At 45.0% G+C, this 17,206-nt stretch overlaps 1 protein-coding gene across 4 annotated transcripts in view; it reads left to right on the forward strand.

Annotated features, from left to right (window-relative positions):
• Positions 1–17,206, forward strand: part of CCDC9B (coiled-coil domain containing 9B) — a 93,129-nt gene that overhangs the window by 10,312 nt on the left and 65,611 nt on the right. The window contains exons 2-5 of one of the 4 annotated variants that reach the window (XM_077322898.1): positions 227–346; positions 1,643–1,747; positions 8,021–8,185; positions 10,644–10,796. In XM_077322898.1, coding sequence (XP_077179013.1) covers positions 227–346; positions 1,643–1,747; positions 8,021–8,185; positions 10,644–10,796 — 543 coding nt within the window. The remainder of the gene's footprint in view (positions 1–226; positions 347–1,642; positions 1,748–8,020; positions 8,186–10,643; positions 10,797–17,206) is intronic. The other 3 variants (XM_077322899.1, XM_077322900.1, XM_077322902.1) reach the window with 3 other exon arrangements.

The following is a 17,206-nucleotide window of genomic DNA, read 5'->3' on the forward strand; positions in this document are numbered from 1 at the left end:
ATCCTCCAAAGCTGCCATTTTCTTCAGGGGAAACTGATCTCTGTAGGATGGTGATAAATTATAATTTTGGGAGGCCTTTTCTGGAGGTCACGGGTGAGTAAGGACTGTTGTACCCCCATTTTAATTTAGTATTAACCATGCAGAAACAAAGAGGATGGACAGTTCTCTGTATTGTTGTGCATATGTCTAAATCCACTAACGAAAGCACTTTCTTTTGCAATATTAGGATGCCACTGCAGATGATGTGGTGTTGCGGAAGAAAGAGCAGAAGGATGTTGAACTCGATAAGAAAATCATAGCTTTACGGAAAAAGAATGAAGCGCTTATGAGAAGATACCAAGTGAGTGTAAGCTTTGCTCCTTAATTTGGTTTCTAACCCTTCTTAAAGCTTTGCAACTTGAAAGTTTATTTTAATGCTTTTTTAAAACCGTAATCTCATTTTTTAAAAAAAAAAGCCTAGTCTACTTCAAAGTATCATCTTTGATGGAATTCATATTTTCAGATCTTCCCCCACTGTTAGTATATGAGTTTGGAAAAACAGAAAGTTGGTTGTAAATGCAATATTATCGGATGTTTGAATCTGCAAAAAGGATTCCTAAAAAGAATTCATGCTGAATGACTGATATACAGCCAGCCTTCAACTCCCCTGTGCTTCGGAATGCAAATACAGGTCTGGTCTTGGCTTAATGTCGAAGCATAGTTGGTATGTTTACTGTCAGGATCAGGTGGCAGCTGGTAATTCAGATTTGTTTAATAGAGCCCTCCACAAAACGGACAAAAACATTTAATTTTATAGGCACAAACATCCAATTTCTCAGAGCCCATGCATCCAGACACATGGGATCTCCCCATCAGCATTCTAAATATCAGTACTTGTGTGATAACATCTTGAATAAGAATTTCACATCAGATTCTGGAATTATTTAATCGTTCTATGAGAATTGCCTTGCTGGTCAGACGGGGAAACTGCCATGGTCTTTGGAGTTAGAAGTAAATAGTTCTTAAAAAAATATTCTGGAGTGACCATAGCCAGAATACAGTTCTAGAAGATGAACCAGAGGAGTTAGTATTGCCTTGTTTAACATCGATGTGAATCTGTTTGGTGAATTTTCCAGAACTTTGGAGTATGATGTCATCCACATGCTAATGACAAGCCAACTCTACATTTGATTCACTGATGATTCTGTTGCAGTTTTCTCTGCCAGGAACGAGTGTTTCAAGGTGATATTTAGAGAAGTGAGAATTCATCGGTTAGAGACAGGATAAAGCTGTAAGAATTGGAAGGGGTTTGAACGAGGAATTACATCCCATAGTGGTCACAAATTCATCTCAAAGCCTGTGGTTGAACAGATTTTTGCGGGCTTTTGAAACAATACAGAACCTGCAAAACCTGTTCAACACTGGTGAATGTAATGAACCTGATTTCAAATGCTCTACAGTTCTCTGGAGAAAAAAAAAACCCTGAGCACTGGTGGGCATAGAAGTCACCTGGACTTTGATGACCCCGACCATCTCCTGAGAAATGTATAGCTTTAACAAGTTTCCATTTGTTTCCTTCCTTGTTTTACCCATCTTTTTGGTTTTCAGATTGTTTTAATATTTTAATGTGATGTGATGCTGGATCCAGATATCACTTTTTCAGGAAATAGAAGAGGACAAAAAGCGTGCAGAGCAGGAGGGAATGGCGGTCACCTCAAGGAGACCCAGGGCAGATGGCCTCACCATCACGATCACCAAAGCTCACAATGTAAGCATCCTTTCATCCCACCCCCACCCCCAGAAAACGGATTGTCCATATTCCACTCATTTGAAGTTGGACCTCTAAACCATGACAGATCATGGGAGTTGATTGGAATAGACATCGGGGCACAGCAAACCACAGACTCCTCTCAGGATTCAGGCAAGCAACAATGAGGAATGCATGTCTATCCTCAAATGTACACGATGGGGAACTAGGTACATGCAAAAATTCTGTTTAGCAAACAACAAAGGCTTGTAGAGCTGCCCAATTTATTGATTCGTTTATGTATCGTCTGGCATGAGTGAAATGCCAGGAGATGCCGACATTGTCTGGCTGCCAGGCAAGAGACATTCTGAAGGCATATATGCCTCATGACTATAAAATTGCCAGCAACCTGGAGAAAAATAATATCCTGTCCCTTTAAGAAGAAGGTTTTAATACCCCACTTTTTACTATCCAAAGGCATCTCAAACTGGACTTACAGTCACCTTTCCTCCCTCTCCCCACAACAGACATCCTGTGAGGGAGGTGGGGCCGAGAGAGCTCTGAGAATTGTGACTGGCCCAAGGTCATCCAGCCGGCTGCCTGTGGAGGAGGAACGGGGAATCAGACCTGACTCTCCAGATTAGCGGCTGCCACTCTTATTGATTTATTATATTTATATACTGCCCTCCCCAGAGGCTTGCTTATTTGTTTCTTTGTTTGTTTGTTTTTCAATTTATATACTGCTGCTCTTCCAATGGACCTGCGGCAGTTCACAGAATAAAACGTTAAAATACAATTAAAAAAACCCTAAAACCCCACAAATTACAATAAGGCAGCACATAGCCAGACGTTCTTCTGATTAAGCCAGTCGTATCCCACCTTTCCTGGCAAATAGATGGGGAAGAAATGGAGATAGAGGCAGGTTTTATTTTCCTGGGCTCCAAGATCACTGCAGATGGGGACTGCAGCAAAGAAATTAAAAGACGCTTGCTCCTGGGGAGGAAAGCTATGGCAAATCTAGACAGCATCCTAAAAAGCAGAGACATCACCCTGCCAACAAAAGTGCGTTTAGTCAAGGCTATGGTATTCCCAGTTGCAATGTATGGCTGCGAAAGTTGGACCATAAGGAAGGCCGAGCGTCAAAGAATTGAGGCTTTTGAACTCTGGTGCTGGAGAAGACTCTTGCGAGTCCCTTGGACTGCAAGGCGAACAAACCGGTCAGTCCTAGAGGAGATCAGCCCTGACTGCTCTTTAGAAGGCCAGATCCTGAAGATGAAACTCAAATACTTTGGCCACCTCATGAGAAGGAAGGATTCCCTGGAGAATGCTGGGAGTGACCAAGGGCAAAAGAAGAAGGGGACGACAGAGAATGAGGTGGCTGGATGGAATCACTGAAGCAGTAGGTGCAAACTTAAATGGACTCCGGGGAATGGTAGAGGACAGGAAGGCCTGGAGGATCATTGTCCATGGGGTCGCGATGGGTTGGACACGACTTCGCACCTAACAACAACAACCCCACCTTGTTCAGCTGGAGGCCAAGTCCTCTTCCCCTGGGAGTGGGTGTAGGTCTAGTAGACCTTGGGAAGGGATCCTTGGTTGGGATGCCGGGACTCTGCTCTGGCCTCAACCATATGCCACTATGCCACACTGGCTCTTAAGAGACGGTGTGTGAAAATGGGCAAGTGAAGCTTTTCATGCCATAGAGGTAAAAAAAAGATCACGTGGTAACTAACATCTCATTAAGCCTCTATTAATGGGGCAGGACTCTCTGACACTTGTAGTGTGGCATTCAAAGGGAAGGGCCACAGCTCAGTGGGAGAGCGTTTGCTTTGCAAGTGGGGCCCATCCCTGGCATCTCAGATGAAAAGGGGCCAGGTAGTGGGTGATGTGAAGGGCTGCTAACTGAGGCCATTGAGACCCACTGCCAGGCATAGTAGACAATACAGACCTGATAGAATGATGATATGATTGCACATATATCATGGATCCATTCTCCTGCCCCCTATATAGTATTTTAATCAGGATCGGTTTCCAGAGTAAAAGTGTTTAAGTCAGTCTTTCTTAAGTCAGTCTTTCTTAACCGTTTTACCATTGAGTAACCCCTGAAACACACTTCGAGAAACCCCATAAGTGGTGCGACTGTGCAGAATATGGCTGGGAAGCAGAGCTGTGTACTCCCCACCCCTCCCCATCCCCTCCAGCCCATCATTGGCCATATGGTCACATCACCCAATAAATGTTTAACAAATTTTAAAAATATATTTAAAACATATTTAACTCCCACCCATTCGGGAAACCCTTCCAGGGCCTTCAAGAAACCCCAAAGCTGAGGAAGCTTGGTTTAAGTGTTTATTTATCCAATGTCTGCTCCCTTCTCCTGTCTATGGCTACCTTTCTGACCACTCATCTGACTCCCCATCTGACAGAATTCCCTTCTCCTAACCCGATGATCAATAAAAGCTGTGAAGGTGTCTGGCCTGATGCAGGTGATGATATATTTCATGGCTTTGTGTGGTCTCCAGAACAGGCATTAAAAATGTGGAAGGTTTGTGAGAAAAATGGCTGTTCTAACATTTCCCAGTCATCCTGAATTACTGGTTATAGTAATGAACTCCTCATTAATAGACATTTTTTTGTTCATTGGCTTTAGGGATGAAGCTGAAGTATGTATTGTGTCTCTATTTAAATATGCTATAAAGCTCTGTGCCCTTGTCTATGTGACAAGAGTCCCGTTCATTCAATACTCTCTCCCAGGCCACAAAACACCCCTTCCTTTCTTCACTGAGGAATGCTTGCTGTGGAGCAAGAGTTGCCATCCCCAGGAGCATTTGGGGAGGAGGGCAGGACTCACATGCTGACATGTTTCCACTGGAAGAGACATGATGAGATGCTCTAGGATTGGCAAAAACATTGTGCAACATTGCCTTTGGTTTTCACCAGAAATGACATCTGCACACAGGAACAGTGTCATCCCCCCCCACTCCCCCACAATTTCTTTCCATCAGTCCTCTATCTGGGGCAGTGTAAACATTACCAATTTGAAGATAGTTGCTGTAAGATGACTTCTATCTATCTACATATTAATATAGTAAGTGAAAGTCCCTTCTCCCAGATTCTGAAAACAATAGAAAATACGCATTTTTTAAAAAAAGAATGGAATGTAGTCACTTGTGACAATCCCAGATGAAACAGCCTGTCAAAGACATAAATATTGAAGGGGAAAATGTTGCCCCTATATTACGCCTAATGGTATTCTCAGTTGGAGGATTAAGTAGGAAAGTTTGAAAACAGTCCTGAGTTTTTAAAGGGATCATTCAAACAAAACTGAGGCTTAGCTTCACCGACTTGAACTTTACTGCATGCAGCTGTGTAATAAATGTTCAATAGGTGTAATTCCTCCGTTCATTCTCTGACTTCTGTCCTGAAAATTGCATTTCTGGATCTTCATATAACTAAAAATAGACTTCATTGCAGCGCCCTCTACTGGTCAATATAATCAACATATCTCATTCCCAACTCTCTCTGGATACCTAAATCCAGATAGTGGAGCCATAAACAGAAGAAGATCTTTCTACAAATCTGAAAATGTCCCATGCTCACAGAAAAATCTGAAATTTAAGACAAATACATTGGAGGGGGTTTAACCTCAATGAAATAACAGCCTTTAGCTTTAAGAAATGAATGCAACTGAGAGGCTGCTAAGCCACCACAACTGTATCACTTGCCTTCAAACCTTAGTGGCTTTCCGCACCGGGATCCTTGTAGCAAATTGTTTGCTGAACGAAAAATCGCCATTTAAAATAGTGGAATTCGTCATTATGCATACCTGACTTTGTAGTGGAATCCAGTTGCGTTTCCATCGTTTTCCACAAGCTTCCGGTCTCAGCAAAAATCGCTAGAAAGGAAGCACTATTGCTGAGCTCGTCCCGCCCCTGGCCGTCAAGCAGCCAATGGGCGGCCGTTAGCATGCTCCCAAACAGCCCCTTTCCATTTAAGAAAGGTTTAAAAAAAAACACACCCATTGCAACGAATATGTGTTGATTCGTTGCAACGGAGAGACCCATCCAGCTGGCAGGTGTGTTTGAGCTGTCGTTTCATCGTTGCCACGCTCCCCCCAAGTGAAAAAAAAAAATCCCCCCCCCTCACGGGCCCGATTTTCGGCCGAAAACAGTGTAAAAAGTAAAGGGAAAATACATCAGCAAATGGGCTTCTCTGTTGTTTGTGCTTAGTGACTGTAAAGAGACTGTAAAGAGCTTTGGGGAGGGACTGCAGCCGGGGAAGCCTCACTGGGTAAACGAAGGCTTGCCGGTGATTTGATCTCCGCTTGCTTGGAGAAAAAAAAAATGGCGATCGCTTCGCCGGAAGATCAGAGGAGAGAGCCAGGGGGAGGGACTTTGTAGAAACCACAACAATGGTAACGCACAGAACTTTCCCGCTAGTGTTGCAGATTGGTTGCAGGAGTGTAGCGCTTTCCGGAGGGTGAATCCACTTTTGGGGATTTCCCTGAAAGCGCTACAAGGAAGCGCTTTTTGCAGATCGGTTTCAGGTGTGTGGCAGATTGTCAACGATGTTGTGCATAATGGCAAAACTGTAGTGATTTCAATTGGCAACCATTGTGCGATTTTGAAGGAGTGCAGAAAGCCCCTTAGTTTCTGTCTGTAAAAGGCAGGCAGTCTCTCTATGTAACAGTCAGGATTCTTTCCAGGGCTGTTTTGGCCTTTGAAGGCCCTTATTTGGGCCAGGCCTGGCAGCAACCACCCAGTGACTTGATTGTTCAAGTGCTGTTCTAATTGTTCCAGTTGGTGTGTTGTTGTTATTGCTATACTGGTATATTGATTTTGAGAGTGTTCTATGTAAATGTTCCAAAATGTTTTATGTAAACCGCCCAGAGCTGTAGGGAAAGGCAGTATAAATAAATAAATAAATAAATAAATAAATAAATAAATAAATAAATAAATAAATAAATAAATTGTTGTTGTTGTTGTTGTTGTTGTTGTTGTTGTTGTTGTTGTTGATGTTAATTGGGGGTTTTATGGGGATTTTATTGTGTTTTAACTGTTTATGTTGTAAACCGCTCTGAGACCTATTTGGAGAAGGGCGGCCTAAAAATCAAATAAATAAACAAACAAACAAACAAACAAACAAACAAACAAACAAACAAATAAATAAATAAATAAATAAATAAATAAATAAATAAATAAATAAATAAATAAATAAATACCAGGTGACCTGATTTCCCCAGGACTGACTGCTTGCTACTCTTCAACAGCAGCCATTCCCAAAAAGCTGGTGTAGTTTTGTGGTTAGATTTGATTCCTCATTCTGCCATGAAAACGCATTGGATGACATGCTCTCAGCCTGTGTTAACCGTTAGACTCCACCTCACTTTGAGGGGCAGTTTGCTCACAAGGCACCTTTCATCAGCATTGCTTGCACCCTGCCATTGTATTGCTCTGCAATCACACCCCTGTGCTGGAAATGTACAAATGTTAGGGGATTTCTGCACCCTTTAAAAATAGTGAGATACTTGCCTTTCGTTGTCATTATATTCTGGACCCTCCACATGACATCGCCAGCATACAGTGTCTGAGCAGTAAACAGCCGGCTACATCCTCCATTTTAAAGTGCTAGTTGGTGAATCCCCAAAAGTGGATTCACCAACAGCACTACCTACCAGAGAGCAACCAGCAGGCCACCAGCAATATATATATATGGAGGTGAAGAAGCACTATCTCCATAGAAGCTGAATCAACAAACAAACAAATAAAAATGAGACTTACTCCCTACCCTAGAAAGTGTGCCAAGGATTGCAGTTGGAGTGGAACTTGCTATGATCATGCAGGTTACTTCTTAAATTTTAAATAAGTAGAGTCAGTAGTCAGGATCTCTTAACAGGAGTAACATATAACTTAGTAACAATTCCTGAGTATGCATTCTTTCTTTATAAATTTAAAATGTCATGAGATCAATGGGGTTCTGATAAAAAGAAAAATACATTATGCAAGATTGTCCACCACTGCCATTGCATACTTTATCCCTAGGCAGTAAAGTCTCAGTCAATTAGGACTCCATCAATTACTTAAGCCTTTGACATTTGAGTCAAATGCCAGATATGCATGGGATGCTCTGCAAATCAAACAAAGGGGCCAAGTGTTTCTCTGGAATGAATTTTGTGGTATTTGTATCACTGACAAAAAGGGCGATGTAGCTTTCCCTTGTCATTTTCATAGTTTTTCCTCTTCTTCACTTGTAAGTGCAAAAGAACATGAAAATGATCATCTCCATTTTTTTTAGGAGAAACGAGTCGTGAGTGAGCAACGGGGAAGCAGCTGCTCTGCTGCCTCAAGCTTTGGGACTGGTAGTGAAGAGGAGGAAGAGGAAGAGGAAGCAGGCCATTTGTTTACTTTCAAGATGGGGAAGAGGATGCAACTGGCAGTGACCATGGATAATAAAGCTAAAGTGAGCCTTTAATATTTGTGACGACACTCCAGAGACCTTTACACAGAGCTGCAAGGATAGGGGCCTAAGAAGGTTTTCAATGGGGCTTATATCATCAATAGAAGATATAATATTGAATACAATCGAGTTTCTGTTCCACATTCCCTCCCTTGGTCAGGCACCACAAAATCAAGAAGATTCAGATACAATCCCTGACCAGCAATAAAACCTAAACCAAGAAAGACACTGGTTACAGATATACTGGAAGCAGTCTTATAAGCACCATACAATCAAGAAAGATGTCAACAAACTCAGTCTTTATGCCTTCATGCTTCTCTGGCTGTCATGCTGTTCTTTCTTCAGTAGCTGTTGTCGTCACTGGTTTGATATTTGTTCGAACTTTAACTGCACAATTCACTGCAGTAATACAATCTGGCTCCTATCTCAGTATATGATGAGATAGACTGGTATAAAAATCATGGAAGGGTGGTATAAAAATCTAATAAATAAAATAAAAACAAAGACAGCATACTATATATAGTGAAGGCAATTTCACAAACATTAATACAACATTGTTTGCATTATCAGCCTTTGGACTGTAAACGTTATGCATTTTTATTTATTTATTTATTTATTTATTTATTTATTTATTTATTTATTTATTTATTTATTTATTTATTTATTTATTTATTTATTTATTTTCTTGAATTTCTATACCGCCTTCTCATAAGGCTTAGAGTGGTTTACATAAAATGTCATGAGTATGCATCATAATAATAGAAACAGTAAGCATAACAGTGGTTTCAAAGCTAAACAGAATATTATAACAGATTCACATTGTAACTAAAGTTTTAACATGAACCCGTAGGGAGATCAGTTTGGTTCAGGTCATGGAGGGGGGTATCTAGGGGACCAGCAGATGTTGTTGGGTCAGCCAGCCTCAAGCAAATGTCTGGCTGAGGAGCTCCCTTTTACAGGCCCTGTGGAACTGTGGAAGTTCAGGAAGGGCCCTGATCTCTTCAGGGAGCTCGTTCCACCAGGTGGGGGCCAGGACAGAGAAGGCTCTGGCCCTGGTTGAGGTCTGGCATGCTGTGTTGACATGTGAGCAGAGAATTGTATAGAACCATTCAGGATCCTTTTAAACAAAATGATGTCAGATCCTTGACTTATGCAATCTGCTTTGGATTCAGCTACCTACTGTCAGAACTGACACATCAAAGGCTGGAAAGAGCCAAAAAAAAGGATGATTAATGCATAGAAGCCACAGTAGTGTGAAATGTTACAATAAAAGTCTGTTTAGTTCCTACAAAAACCTCTCGACCACTACTGCCAGAAGTTCTGCACATCAGAAGCTGCTGGGGTCTTCAGTCAGATTACAGTCTTGGTCCCTGTTGGACCCATCCACAGGATGAAAAAGTGCTTTACTCATTTATTCTCATGACGTAATCATTAGAATACTGAAGTTCTTCTTCTCTTAGGTACTCTCTCTGATTAGGTGTGTTGGCTGTTGGCTCATCTAAGACTGGGAATCCTGTGCACATTGACTGGGAACAAGTCCTGTTGAGCAATGTGGCATCTGCACTCGATCAGGCGATACTAGTGCAGCTATTTCAGAGCAGCATTTTTTGCCTGCAAAACCTGCTGCTAATATAGGCATGAGAAGGAGGTTGTGTAGGCACTATGGGAGCAATCCTAAGCAGGTTTTCTGAGAACTCCCATTTTATTGAGTGGGGCTTCCTCTTAGTAAAGTGCTCTTAGGATTGCGGCCTGTGTCCTGTCTCCACTTGTTCTCTGTGGCCACACTTTATTAGAGGTACCTGTGAATGTGTGGCTGATTTGGATTGGAGCACTGTGTTGCACTCTCCCTCTCTAGGACTGTTATCTGATTACCTCTTCCTAGAGATTTTGGCTTTGCTTTATAATATTGAATTTGCAGCATTGGACTCATGTATCCATCTCCCTAGAGCAGAACTGAGCGTCATGAGAAACACAGCCTACAAATTCAATTAATGTCCCCTGTTGCAGCCATCGAAAGCCACTGAGATTTGCAATTATCTAGAATGACATTCATACCATTTCTGTGACATTTTGCTTACTCATGTCTGTGTCAGCCAGAAAAACATTTCCTGGGAGGAGAGCAGCTCCTGGTCTGAAAGCAGCCCTTTCTTCTGCTGGGCATTGCCATAGCTGATCTTCTCTCAGTGCGAGTGGAAGCCCAAAGCAAGCAAAATTATGCACTAAAAGCGGAAGCTTCCTACAGAATTTAAGAATCAGAGTGATGCATCCATTATTAAAAATAGAGATGAAAATGCGAAGATGAAAAAAGCAAGCATAACAAGAAACAAGCAACCTGTCTGATGCTTTTATTCAAAACTTATTAACATCAAATGCACATGCCCAGTATAAAAATATACCCTTACATGTGAATTATAATGATTCATATCTTTGGATTATGACATTCTCACTCTTCCTTTTTTAGGGGAAGCGAATTGTTAGTGAAAAACAGGGATCAGAGTGTCTGGGGAGCCCAGGGGACACCCCAGACATCAGTGAGGAAGAGATGGATCAGTTGGTGGCTTTCCGCAGAGGAAGAAGAATGCAGATTGCTATTACTATGGATAACAAAAGCAAGGTGAGTGTGATCCAAAATGGCAGCTTTCTGGGGCTCCAGTTCTCTGCTTAGGTGCTACTGTGGGAAACAGCTTGCTAATGTAATGCAATGTAATGACAGTGTTGCCTGCTCTCGAACCTTCTAGCTCCTAGGAAGAGAAATATCATTAATTGAATTGCTGAATTGCTGTCCCCTATGCCTGTGCTGTAATAGTCCATCTACCCAGCTGCTTCTCCTACTTCAGTAGAGTGCACAGTCAGTTGCCACACAGGGGCAAGAGATTCTAGGCCACCAGGCCATTTGTTTGCAAATAAAAATTCACCAGGAGAATTAGTTGTGATGCTGTCCTGACTGTTCCATGTGAAATGTGATGTTTGTGCTAATGGTGGGCAGTCTTAGGCAGCAGTGAGTGTAAAGTGGGGCAGAATGACATGGGAGCCGCTGAAAAGGCACCCCCCTCTGTAACGTATAACTTACCCCTCACATTCAGATGCAATTATATTAGTCGTTTCTTTGCCCTGAGCACAATTGTTGATGCCGAGGCTTGTGGTAGAGAAATGTTCAGTGTAATACTTCAGGATATGGTGGGAAAAGAGACGTAGACTTGGCTTTGCTGGAGATTTTCCAGGGGCAGAAGGATTTCCACTTGTGGAGTGCAACCCTCTTGCCTCCCTGCTCCTGCTACAGCAAAAAATGCCCCCCCATTATGCCTCTCAGGGATTGGGGGGGGGAACACCTCCAGGAACCACACTGGAGGGGGAAGTATTTTGGCCTTTAAGGTAAACAGGGAGGCCAAGAAAAAAAGCAAAGAAAAAAAAGGGCATGCTCCAAGGGCAGAAATTCCTCCACCTACAGAAAGGCTCTGTTGGATCCAAGCCATGGCATATCGCAGGAGGGAGAACTCGACGTGGAACGGCTTGCCCTTGGCCGCAGACCCTTCATGTCTAAGATGCCTGCTGTTGTCGCCTGTGGAGTCTGCTTGTGTCACTGAAAATGCCAGACCTACAGTAGCACAGCACCACAACTGGGCTGGGAGCAGCCGTGGAGTGGTGTATTTAAGGCAGGAGCAGCAACATGTTTTAGTTATGAATGTATTGTTCTACTGTTTCCCATTTATTGTTCCTTTGTTTAATGATAAATGACTTCTCTGTATTGTTCCTGTGTTCCATGTAAACCGCCCTGAGTCTCTGGGGAGAACGGTATATAAATGTAATAAATAAACAGGGAGTGGGGATGTGGGAGGAGAGGATGCTCCTTTCCAACATGTGTGTGAGCAACTGCTGGTGTCTCTGGGCAGTGCCAATAACTTCTTTGCTTCTGAGGAGAGCCCCAGAAACAGATCAGAGAAAGGAGTCTCCAAGACAGCTGATGATGCCCTGCTAGGGCTGGGCTCCAGTGACCTGGCAGGAAGGGTTTGGTGCCCAGGAATGGGGGCCAGTGGTATGCAGGGGGCAGAGGATTCCCCCCCCATGATGAGCACTCTTTGCACCCACATTCACCCTCACAGCACGCCGAGGTGTTCAGGAATTTGAAACAAGAAGAGGAGTGGTTAACACTTTGTACTGCATAAACCATATTTTGTAGTCCTGAGAATTTGCTTCCCTTGTTTGTGTGGTGTGGCTGGGGTGCCTGCCAAGCTGTTGTGGGCTTACTTTGGAGAGTCCCTGTCTGAACTCTGAGGTATGGCTGCCTTTCTGGCCTTCAGAACCTGCTTTTGGAGAATTGGGGGGGGGGAGTATCTGCCCAGGTGAACTTTCCCTGTGAGTTTGGTTCACTGAGCCATTCCATAGACTCCTTTAAATGGACCTATCTTTTCGAGAGATGGTGGGCAGGGATAACCTTTTTGGGAGATCGAGGGATAACCTTTTGGGAAGATCTGTAACAAGGACCCCAGAAATCTAATCCTCCCTAACTTGGAGAGGCTGTAGAGCCGTGGGTGGCAGGGTAAGGTTCCCTGTGCATTTGGTATGTGTCGCATGCAGGGAGTCCATTCTATACACTTTTGAACCTGTGTCTAACATTTTCCCCAAAAGTACTTTCTTTGGCTTGACCCTTAGTTCTGTAGGATTTGCAGTGCTACTGGTTCTGTTGGGCACATTGCACTAGCTATGTTGGGCTTGCAAAACTGGCCCCCTTCAGTTTCTATGGCAGAGATTCTCTAGACTGTGATTCTGTTCTGTGGGGCTTCTATTACCCTTACTTTTCCCCCCTTACTGTTCCCCCCCCAGCAGAAACAATGGATGGAGGCACCTTCTTTGAGTGTGTAAATCCAATAGTCACCACACCTGAATAGCAGGTAGAGAAGGATCAGGGTGAGGTCCCTTGAAAATCTAATGCTTCTAATTTACACAGGGTCCATTTCATACATTAATTAATCTGCATCTGTGATTTCCCCAGAAAACACTTTCCTGGTGCCTTCTTGAGGGGGGGGGGAGTGTAACCTGGACCCTCCAAGTCCAACCCTCACCGAATGTGGGGGGGGGCAGGTGGAGGAGAGTCAGTCATAGCTCCCCTGCAAATTTGGTGCATGTAGCACACTGGGGAGCATTCTACTGCATCACGAACCTCACTGATTTATTTAGGCCTGAGAAATTCGTGCTGGTCCGTGGTTTGAGAACTGGGCACAGCATGAACCACAAGCCAAACCACATTTTCCTGGTTCGTGCTCACCTCTAATGTTGACGGGCAACAGAAGAAGCTGCTGTATGCTGGCTATCTCAGTAGGCCTCAGGGCAAGCCGGAGAGTAGGAGGCACTGAGGGCTTCCCTTCTCAGTCTCTCTGCTACCAGCCTGCAGGAGTGCAGGGCCTGCTAAGAATCTGCAGAACCAGGTCAGGACAGCCTTGGTCATTTTCATCTTGTCAGTGCAAACTGCCAGATCATAAGGGCTGTCTGTTATGGGGAAACAGGGTGAGCTTTCCAGAAGTAGGGTTCCAAGTCATACTAATAGCTGTACATGCAGCAAGTCTTGGTATGGTGTGAATGAAGGCACCGGCCAGAAGTGATGTCTGACAGCTTGGATGAGACGCTGCTATTGAAAGGGCCATGAGAGAATGCAACATATTTCAAGCTGCTCACCGCAATCCACCAAAAGCTCCAGTTTTCTTTTGGGAGGTGACCAAGAAGCCTTGGTCTTGTCCCCACATAGACTTTGCTGGCCATTTCCAGGGCAAAACCTTCCTAATTATTGTGGATTCATTTTCAAAATAGCTTGAAGTAGTCATCATCCCAGCTGTAACCTTGAGTGCTGCCATCACAATTCTCCGTCAACCTTCGCAACTCATGGAGTGCCAGACACAGTAGTTTCACACTATGGTGTGGCTTTTACCTCTGCAATTTTCCAACACTGGCAGTGACAATAGATGATCAAGTTCAGCATCAGACTTCCCAGAAACAGAATATGATGGGTTCCATCTGCCTGGCAGCCATGGCTGAGTCTAAGACCAGTGATCCAAGAGGATGCTTGTCAAATAGTGAGTCATCAGCTTGGTAGAGATCTTTAAATGCGACACCTGGTGGGTCAAAGTAGTCCTGGTCAAGAAGACAAGCGTGATCTCTAGCCACAAGGACAATCTCTAGCCACAAGGCCTTCGCAGGTACCACTAGATTGCTTTCTGGGCCGTTAGATAGAAAGGTCTTCTGGTAGTTTGAGGAGATGGTGGAAAATGGTGATCCAGAACCAACCTTTTTGAGACATGGAACACCATAGATAGTAATGGTCACATTCAGTTTCTTCTGACTAGGAGGATACACATGGCTCAGTGTGGTCATCACATGAGGCATATTTGGAGTATGTGGTCCAGCTGGTTTGTGGTTTCAAAACTAGCTTATTTTCTGCTGTATTCCTGGGGGTAGCTAGTTGTTCACACTCACTCAATACGGCCAACAAGATCAGCAGTGCACTTTTCTTAACAAGCAGGAAGACACATTGTTCACAGGACACTCAAGAGATTCACATAGCTCTAGAGGCACTTGAAAACGGTTCTGATTTGCAGGCTGTCATTCTGCACCTTATAAATGTATGTTGGTTGCAGATCAGGCTTTCTAACCAGCTGGGCCTCAGAGCAAGAGGGACTCCTTGCCACACCCACTTTATGGGACCTGGCTACTGACACCACGTTGGGCTACGGGCTGGTGGTTTGCAAGCAAGCATCTCTGCCTGACTTCATCATGCAAGAAACAGACCAAGCAAACTCACAGCATCTCCTCCAGGTTGGGGAAACTACAGTTTTGCCTCAGGCGCCTTAATTCACTGAGCTCGAGTGCTCTGAATTTCCACACAGTCTGGATCAGGGCTTGAACTTTTGCTAGGCCAGAATGGACTTTTCTGTGTGTCTTGGAAGGATCCTAATCTCACCCACCAGGGTTCAGTGTCATGAATGGGAAGCAACACAGAAGGTCCATATCCAATTTCACTATAATTTCAGAAGGAACACCAGGAACACGAACTGGCTGCTAACAAGAGCCAACATGAAACTGCTAAGTGGCAATTCTAGCAATCCCCAGCCAGGAGGACCCCTACAAAACGGTCAAGTGTGGAACACCCCCCCCCCCGGCCCTTCCTCATTCTAGACAGGCCTTCCCCTTCATAGTGACTTAATTTAGTAATGAAACTGTGAGGGGCACAGTCTACACTTTCTGCAGGTAGGGATTTCAGAGTTCGGAGCCCAGCTTCATCTGCCTCACCGCAACGGCACCTGAGTAGCATTCTGCCGAGAACAAGCACAGTCTCTGCTTCCTCTGCAGGCAGCAGGCCCGGCCTACAGTCTCCCCCACCGTTCCCAGCATGGAGAGAAAATGAAATCCTGCCGACACGGAGAGCAGGGGCATGCGAGAGTTTTACAATCCCAGATGGGCAAGGCTGTTTTCTCAGGCAAGATGGATGACGGCCCTGCGGGGAATGCCTGGACACATTGAAACAGGGAGCGTAAATCACGCTGGGAAGGGCGGTAAGTGCAGCCAGATCAAGGCTTTCTCTCACGGCCAGTGCTTTCCCAAGAATACTGGGCCATTGTCCTGGAGGCCGGACCCTGCAGTGCCTCCCAGCATGAACACACACACACACACACACATACACGCCCTCGGGTTCAGAAAGGGTTTAAGCAGCACATTTGGCAGCAGAGTCCTTTTGTGTGTCTGTGAAGCTGTGTGCGACAGAATGCTGTTTAAACTTTAGTAGAAGGTGGAGATACAGGGGAGGGAGGGGTAGGAGGGGCTGCGGGGTAGGGGAGCAGGATTCTGATGGGAAGCAGTGCCCTGTAGGGGTGCCAGATCTGGGCTTAGAAATACCTTGAGACTTTGAGGGAGGGTGGGATTTGGGGCAGGAGATGGAGTATAATGCTATGGAGTCCAAAGCAACCATTTTCTCCCAGGGACGAGATCTTTGTTGTCTGGAGATGAGCAGTAAAACTGGGGGATCTCCAGGTCCTGTCTGGGAACAGGCATCCCTCATCAGGAGGAAAGGATTTTTCAGGCCACAGGGTGTCATTTCTGGGTAAGCAGCTTTTTACCAAGTTCATCTAGTCCAGTCCTGTCTTTCACATCACCTACTACCTGACTCTGTTTAAATGGAAGTGCCAGGGACTGAACTTGGGACCTTCTGCCTGCACAGCAGGTATTCTGTTGCTGAGCTATGTCCCCTCCTGTAATTCAAGAATGGGAAAAAGTATGTGCATCGATATCGCGATCAAATTAGCCAGGGAATCAAGGAGGCCGGGAAGGGTAAGTGGACCAGGTGTCCCGTATCAGGTGGGACCCTCCCGCCTTTGAGGCAGAAGCCCCACGTCCCGCCAGAGTCTTCCAAAGTCCCGTGAGGGCCTCAATCACAGCTCCCAGCAGAGGGGAAGCCAGGTCCGGCCTCACCTGGGCAATCAGTGCTGCCGCCGCTGCCGCTTCCTCCTCCTGGGTTGCTTTAAGTCAGGGGTAGTCAAACTGCGGCCCTCCAGATGTCCGTGGACTACAATTCCCAGGAGCCCCTGCCAGCGAATGCTGGCAGGGGCTCCTGGGAATTGTAGTCCACGGACATCTGGAGGGCCGCAGTTTGACTACCCCTGCTTTAAGTTTTGCAGCCGCCGTTGGAAGCGCAAGGAGGGAAGAAAAGCGTTGGGGAAATGGCTGGGGCAACAATCGAGAACATGAGCACGAAAAAGCTCTGCATTGTTGGATGGATTTTGCTCGTTTTCCAAGTCGTCGCCTTAAGTGTCGGGGGGGGGGGGGGATGGACGACGACCCAAACTTTCTCCTCCTCAAGTCTCCCTTTGCTGTTGTTTGGAGTCTTGTTCCGAACCTTGGCTTGCTTCGCTGATCTGATGCGTGGGGTCGCGGTAGCGATAAAGTGCCTCTCCGCAGGCCCCTTTTGTGCCCACCGCCCTTGAGTGGTCGCGAGGGGGGCGGGCAGAGAAAAGTTTTGCTGGCCTCGGTTCAAGCTCTACT

The sequence above is a fragment of the Paroedura picta genome, chromosome 2, assembly GCF_049243985.1.
Source record: "Paroedura picta isolate Pp20150507F chromosome 2, Ppicta_v3.0, whole genome shotgun sequence".
NCBI classification, from domain to species: domain Eukaryota; kingdom Metazoa; phylum Chordata; class Lepidosauria; order Squamata; family Gekkonidae; genus Paroedura; species Paroedura picta.